Source organism: Arachis ipaensis, chromosome B04 (genome assembly GCF_000816755.2).
Source record: "Arachis ipaensis cultivar K30076 chromosome B04, Araip1.1, whole genome shotgun sequence".
Classification (NCBI taxonomy): domain Eukaryota; kingdom Viridiplantae; phylum Streptophyta; class Magnoliopsida; order Fabales; family Fabaceae; genus Arachis; species Arachis ipaensis.
The window spans coordinates 123,807,034-123,814,349 of NC_029788.2; the positions used below are offsets into that span (position 1 = coordinate 123,807,034).

A 7,316-nucleotide genomic window follows, 5' to 3' on the forward strand; every position below is an offset into this window, starting at 1 on the left:
ATGTGATGGATCCACATGTTAAAATAAAATTCTAAAGATTAGGGAAAAAACCTACCAAACACCCTAATATGTCTTCATTTTTAATTAACGAAACCTTAAAAAAAATGTAAAGAAGTGGTTTGGGTGCGGAGGTGAAAGGTTTGAGTAGTCAGTGCCTTATCCGTTTATTAGGTTTGTGAATTGTGAGAGCTGAGTGAGTAACTGCCATGGAGGTTGTTATGCAGATGATGCAGCCTCTCTGTTCCACCGTTATAACCGCCAAAACTCAACACCAACCACCACCTCACCTTCTTCCACACAAAACCCCTTCTTCAACCCGTTTTCCCTCTTTAACTTCCTCCTCCAATCTCCACCATCATTCTCGTAATTCCAAACCCGGTAAGCTTCTGTCTTTCTTTTTGCTTCCAAAACCTTTAAGAATTGATTACTGATTATTCATTTGCATGTTTGTGAATTTTGTTTGGGTTTAGGGTTGTATGCGGCGCAGGAGAATCAATTGAGCGTGGGGAATGAGGAGGATACCGATTCAACTGAATGGGCTCTCCAAGGTAATTGAAATCATAGTTTAGTGTGCTTCAGGTGCTTAATTTAACTCATGTTCTAATTAGAGGAGACTAGGGTGTATTTTCATTGATACATAGATTACTGGATGTGTGGTTGAAAATGTTAGTCATGTTATCAATGTGAAGTGCGAACCATAACTACAATTTTAATGCAATATCTTTCATTTGTAAACTGTTTCATTTCTGAGGATTTTGCAATCTAAAATGTTAGTTTGTTTTCCATGTCAATGTGGCATTGGTGTTGGGTATTGGCATAATCTTGTGGACTTCTTTGGATTCTAAGTCATTAGACACTTTCTGGTTTCTTTTGTATGAGCCATTCTAATATGTGGATGTGGCTGATCAGAGGAAAGATTGTAAAATATTTGGATTAGTTGTCACAATGTTGAGCTTAACTCAGTATTGTTTTCAGATTTTTATTCCCTGAGGAAGGATGTTGAGCTTGCATCACAGCGTGTTGAAGAGATTAGAGGATCTTCTGGTCTGCAGCTATTGGAGCAAGAGCTTGCAGATTTGGAGGCGAAAGCAGCTGATAGCTCCTTTTGGGACAATCGAGCCAAAGCTCAGCAGACTCTTTCTACTTTGGCTGATGTCAAGGATAAGATAAACTTGCTCAATGAGTTTAAAACCCAGGTTAGATATTAATTATTCTTTCAATTATCCGTGTTTAGCTTGAAAAAATTTATGCCATAATAGGAAGAATTGACCCTGGTTAATGACTCTCATTGCAATGAATATAGGTTGAAGACGCAGAAACGATAGTTAAGCTGACAGAGGAAATGGAATCCATTGATAGAGGGCTTCTTGAGGAGGCTGCGACTCTTATTAAAGAATTGAATAAATCGCTAGATCGATTTGAGCTGACTCAACTTCTTTCTGGTCCTTATGATAAAGAAGGTGCTGTTATCTCCATTACAGCTGGTGCTGGAGGAACTGATGCACAGGTAAATATCTATCTCTCTAGTGCCTTTTCTCTACTTGTTTTTTGCTTGGAAATCGAGTACTTGGTGCTGGTTCTGAGTATTCAGTTTCGACTTCTGTACAAAAATTATCATATCCAGTGCAGGACTGGGCAGACATGCTTCTTAGGATGTACGTAAGATGGGGAGAGAAACAGAGATACAAGACCAGAGTGGTTGAGAAATCTCCTGGAGAAGAAGCTGGGATAAAATCTGCAACCATCGAAGTTGAAGGTCGTTATGCTTATGGGTATTTATCTGGGGAAAAAGGAACGCACCGCATTGTTCGGCAATCACCTTTCAATGCTAAAGGTCTTCGTCAGGTAACAACCAATTTATTAATGTAGCCGAATGTCAGGTTGCAAAATAGTTGGTTGGTTTTAACATTGTTTACTTGGTTGTAACATCCAAACAGACAAGCTTTTCTGGTGTGGAAGTCATGCCCCTTCTCCCAGAAGAATCAATGAATGTAGAAATTCCCGAGGAGGACCTGGAAATCAGTTTTTCAAGGGCAGGTGGAAAAGGAGGCCAAAATGTGAACAAGGTTGAAACTGCAGTTCGAATTACACACATTCCAACTGGAGTAACTGTTCGCTGCACAGGTTCTTTACTTCTTTTGCACTGAAAATTTCTCTTTTTTTGTGATCTATTTGCGCTATCAACTACTTCTTATCTGGATGAGATTCAGTTTTCTTGTTTTTTCAATTGCAAGTTTTAACTCTAATAGACCATTGTGCAGAGGAAAGATCCCAACTGGCAAATAAGGTAAAGGCTTTAAGCCGTTTGAAAGCAAAGTTGTTGGTGATAGCCGAAGAGCAACGCGCATCTGAAATTAAGCAGATTCGGGGAGATGCAGTAAAAGCTGAATGGGGACAGCAAATACGAAACTATGTATTCCATCCGTATAAACTCGTAAAAGATGTAAGAACAGCGTATGAAACCTCTGATATCACCTCTGTTATGGATGGAGAATTGGACCCCTTCATCAAATCTTACCTGAAATACAAGTACAATGAGGCACTGTCTGCAAGCGGAGTCAACTAATCAAACGCATATCTTAGTTAGTTATAGTTCTTTTTGTCACAATCACACTCTGGAGTGTAATGTTTGGTGATTGTATTCGCGGGCCTTTGTACCAGTGCCAAATTAATAACACTGCGAATTTATATTGCAGCAGTTCTTAAATGTCCGAAAATGAGTTGAATACATATTGTATCATTGTATTACACCTGCAAAACTCAAATCTGATGCCTTTGTCAATAGCTTTTTTGCGGGTGATGTATTTTTTTTAAATATATATTTATAGAGTTTTCAACGCTTAGAAGAGTGGTGGTTCAGGGACTTAAAATAGTCATGGCCTCAGCTTTTAGTTTCATTCATTCCTTCATTGCTCAGATAGAAATTTCACATTTGTCTTAGACTGTTATTCAGTTCGAGACAAATAGTACTTTTAGATATCAGTTTGAATGCCTTGCATTTATGGTTTTAAAGGTGTAAAGTCAATTTTAGTTTATTTAGTTCGACAAAGTGAGATTGAATTTACATAAGTTATCATAATATTATTAAAAACTATATTATTTGAATGGATAATATTATTTCTTTATTCTAACATAATTTTATTAGCTCTGGTAGGGCTGCACACGGATCGGATCAGATATAGCCTAAAATTCTATCCAATCTCATCGGATCGGATACGATATCCGCATTTTTTCAGGCTGGATCCGATCTGCGGATTAGATCGGATATCGGGTATATCTGCATAATTAAAAAAAAAAAAACTATTTTGAGATTTTATTTGGCTGTTTTTACAAAAAAAATATCCGGAAAATTCATTTTTTATCTGTTTAAGCCTATTTACTCCTAAAATATTATTAATAAAAGTTCTCTTGAATAACAAAAATAAAATAATAACACAAGATTTAAGTTTAATTATTCTAAGTTGAAGTACAACATAAAAAATTAAAAACAAGATATCATAAAATAACACACTAAAATTCATATCACATTAGGGTTTACTTTTTTAAACTATGCTATTTATATGAAATGTGCGGATATGCGGATTTGCGGATCGGATCCGCGGATATCACTGCCAAATCCGCAATCCGATCCTACCATAGTGCGGATTGGATCCGATCCGATCTGATGGCTCTGCAGATCGGATAATATCCACGAAATTCGGATCGGATGCGGATAATTACCGCGGATATGCGGATATTATCCGATTCATGTACAGCCCTAAGCTCTTGACAATTTCTCAGATTTTTTAAAAATAAGATATAGCTAAAAACCTAAATTATTTACTTTTTCTTAAGGTAAATATTTTTTTTTCCTTGGTGTCGACTTGTATTGTACAAAATTTATAAGACAACATGATAAACCCCTTCTTATGGTAAACTCTTGACTCTTAACAAATTCGCAAAATTAACCAATTTTATATGAATTCAATTCCTTATCATCTTTCCTGTCTCTATAATGATATTCAACACTTTTTTTGGTCAGAAATCATATTCAACACGTACATATTTAAATTTCAGTTATTTGAAATGGATAACTCTATCAATTTGAGTGTTTATACAAAAAATAACCATGGCATTTTACACATGCATGCATAGACCTTGAATGACAGCAAGCCAATAGGTTCAAAAAATAATCCTAACCTACATATACAAAAATGTGTACAACAAACGGACGACCTATTGCAAGAATTGCTTATCATTGCTGCTCCTGTCTTCCTTTGGCTTCTGAAACTCCATTTGTTTGTTTATGTGAATCTCCACACAACACATCAATTGCATGCACGTTTGATTCAACATCCTTAATCCAATTCATCAGCTTCTTGTGAACATCAAGGGAGACAAGATCCTTGTTCCTAAGTAACCTTACCAACTCCTCTGCTCCTTCCATATCTCCTTTATCTTTCAAGCATTCAGAAATGGCGGCCAAAGATTCCCAAAATGGCATCCAGTGATGCCCCAGTTAACAGACAGAAATGGCTTCTTTGATACATTCAATAACCATTGAAAAATTACCTTGTTCAATATACCCACTTGAGAGATAGGACCAAGTCTTTGAATTTGGCTCTCCATTGTTTATGATTGTCCAATCAACAACAGATTCAGCTGCCTCCATATTGCCCTTCTTGCTGTAAGCTCCAATCATCACGTTTGGAATCCGAATATCAAAACTCTGATTTTTAGATTCCCAATTCTTAAATATATTCTCAGCACTTTCAAAGTCCTCAAACTTAAGAACTGAAGCAATTACAGCTAAATAATCTCTACTGTATAACTTCCCATCTGTTGTTAAAAGTTTCCATAGTCTCATCACTTCTTTCTTGATCATTGCTGCATATCGAGTCATAAGGAAAGTAAGGGCCACTCTCCTCTTTTTGTTAGTTATGAGCCTCTCTGAATTCTTTAAGACATTAAAAGCTTTTTCAAAGAGTCCTTGTTTCCTATAACAATTGGCTGCAATAGCATAAACAGTCCAATCTAAATGCCAGTACCAATCCAATTGTGTCCTAACAGTGCGAGAAGCTTGTCAATTCCCTCCGTATTAGAAGAGGCAGCGTAAGCACTAATCAGGGTACCAAATGTATAGCTATTGAAATTAATACCCTCTTCTTGCATTTCACATACCAAATTTTCCAATTTGTCATAGTTCTGTGTTTGATAGTAGAGATTAAGCAAAACATTTCTTGACAAAATCGACGTTGCAAAACCCAAAGCTCTCATCTTCTCCATGATGCTCTCTCCTCTATCCACATCCCTAGGATGAGCATAGCAATTAAGAAGAGAGCGGTAACATTCTCCAGTTCTTAAGTACTTCGGAATGCTATTAAAATAGAATTCTGCTTCTTCGAGTCCATTAACTTTCCCAATCTAGTCTTATTGCAAGATCTCCAGATTTATGTTTGGAAAGCCCTTTCTCGAACATCCACGACGATACCTGTAGAGATGATTCATGTTACCCCATAGAAGGTAAATGAAAAGGCATAAAAAAAGTCAACACACCTACCAACATGCTAAGTTTGTTGCTGTAATAATGGAAGAATTTAAGGCTATAGAAAGATCCCAAAACTTGAGAGAAAGAAACATTATTTAAATCTTAGTCACACAATCAAATTGACCCACAAATCCCAGGGAATCAAAACACAGATATACCATTCTTCTATCGTTGAACAATATTGTCAATTAAACACTCAGAAACGACACCCAAAGAATGCAATTCATTAGTCCTTTTTAACAAAGGTTAGACCTTTAAAACACTCCCCAGTGAACGCTTTCAATCACACATACCATGAAGTAAGGTTCACTATGTCTTTTATCCTGCAACCAATATAACTTGGCTCCAACAAATTCCTCAACTCTGGGATAAAAGTCTTATCCAAGACCTTATTTAAAGGTAACAAACAAGTCTCAGACAACTTGAATCAATAAATTTTTATCAGAGCCAAATCTATCATCAAGTAATGTCTAAAATTCTTCTAATTGAAATCTCACTTATAGTGCTCAAATTTCGTGTGTATTCTCACCAATTGGATCGCATTATGCAGCTAGATCAAAATTCATCCTACACTATGATTAAATAAATAAAAGAATAAAACATCCACAAATTTAAATAATTTAATTAACTATTAAAAGTAATTAGTAGTAGCAAAAACAATACCTCGAGGGCGTTTCTATATCTTCTGCGTGATCTCAGTTTCCTGATAACAGATAGGAGTCTGTTATAGTTAACAGTTCCGCCATCTCTAATCCACTTCTCGGTTATTGGAACCACCGAGGACGTCGCTTCAGGAGCCGTAAAGATCCGATGGTACAAGTCGCGCAAAGGAAGCTTCTGGAAAAACGGTGTCCTCGGTGTAATGTTTTTTCACTATTTTTTATTTCTTCTTTTTGTCATAATCACACTTATGGTGTAATGTTTGGTGATTGTATTCGTGGGCCTTTGTATCAGTGCCAAATTAATTTAATTGCGGAATTATATTGCATCAGTTCTTAATGTTGTCTTGAAAATGAGTTGAATACATAATGTATCAACGCATATCACCTGCGAAACTCAAATCTGATGCCTTTGTCAATGGTTTTTGCTGGTGATTTTTTTTTTCTGAATATATTTTTATAAAGTTTTAAACGCTTATAAGAGTTGTGATTTTATTTTATCAGATATATAGAAATGATGTGAACTTAAATAGTACATGGCCCCAACTTTTAGTTGCATTTAACGGTAGGGCATCCCTTCATTGCTCAGGTAGAAATATCTAATTTGTCTCAGACTGTTATTCACTTTGAGAAAAATAGTACTTTTGGATATCAGTTTGAATGCCTTGCATATATGGTTTGAAAGGTGTAAGTTAACTTTCTATGTAAGTATGATTTTGCAAATTATGAACCAAATATACCAAATATACACGTAGCCAGTAGTAAAAATCAAATTTATTATTTGATACAAATAACTGAAGCACATTCACAAACTTAACCATGGCCATCACGATGCCTTCTTTTTTCCAAAGAGTAAGCTCAAAGAGTATGTGCTTCCCTTCTCTGAAACAGCAGCTTCTACTCTATTTTTTCCAACCTACAGGTCGTTTATATAAGCTTATCAATGTGTAACATTCATGCGTTGTGACTGGTGGAACAATGGGAATACATAACAAACCAAACGAAATCTAACAAAGCATAATCTTTTAGGGATGAAAATACCTTGTCCATGACCCAATGACCAACGGTTGGCATGTACTGAACGAGATACATGACGGCGAGCACAGGCTGCAAAAGTGTTCAAATTTACG

General features: G+C 36.1%; 3 protein-coding genes across 3 annotated transcripts in view; 1 reads left to right on the top strand and 2 right to left on the bottom strand.

The window, feature by feature from the left end:
- Nucleotides 91-2,843, top strand: LOC107635170 (peptide chain release factor PrfB1, chloroplastic). Its single transcript, XM_016338554.2, has 7 exons — nt 91-378; nt 471-548; nt 976-1,196; nt 1,304-1,507; nt 1,630-1,845; nt 1,938-2,124; nt 2,262-2,843. The coding sequence occupies exons 1-7, from the start codon at nt 207-209 to the stop codon at nt 2,564-2,566; spliced, it is 1,383 nt and encodes a 460-aa protein (XP_016194040.1). The 5' UTR covers nt 91-206; the 3' UTR covers nt 2,567-2,843.
- LOC107637187 (pentatricopeptide repeat-containing protein At2g20710, mitochondrial) lies at nt 4,235-5,265 on the bottom strand. Its single transcript, XM_016340625.1, has 3 exons — nt 5,048-5,265; nt 4,552-4,976; nt 4,235-4,437 (listed from the first exon to the last, which is right to left on the bottom strand). Exons 1-3 carry the CDS (start codon nt 5,263-5,265, stop codon nt 4,235-4,237), a joined length of 846 nt encoding a protein of 281 aa, XP_016196111.1.
- Nucleotides 6,838-7,316, bottom strand: part of LOC107635171 (dehydrogenase/reductase SDR family member 7) — a 3,599-nt gene continuing 3,120 nt past the window's right edge. The window contains exons 11-12 of the mRNA XM_016338555.1: nt 7,228-7,293; nt 6,838-7,102 (exon numbers count right to left, since the gene is read on the bottom strand). Of these exons, the coding sequence (XP_016194041.1) occupies nt 7,013-7,102; nt 7,228-7,293 (156 nt within the window). The 3' untranslated portion in view covers nt 6,838-7,012. The remainder of the gene's footprint in view (nt 7,103-7,227; nt 7,294-7,316) is intronic.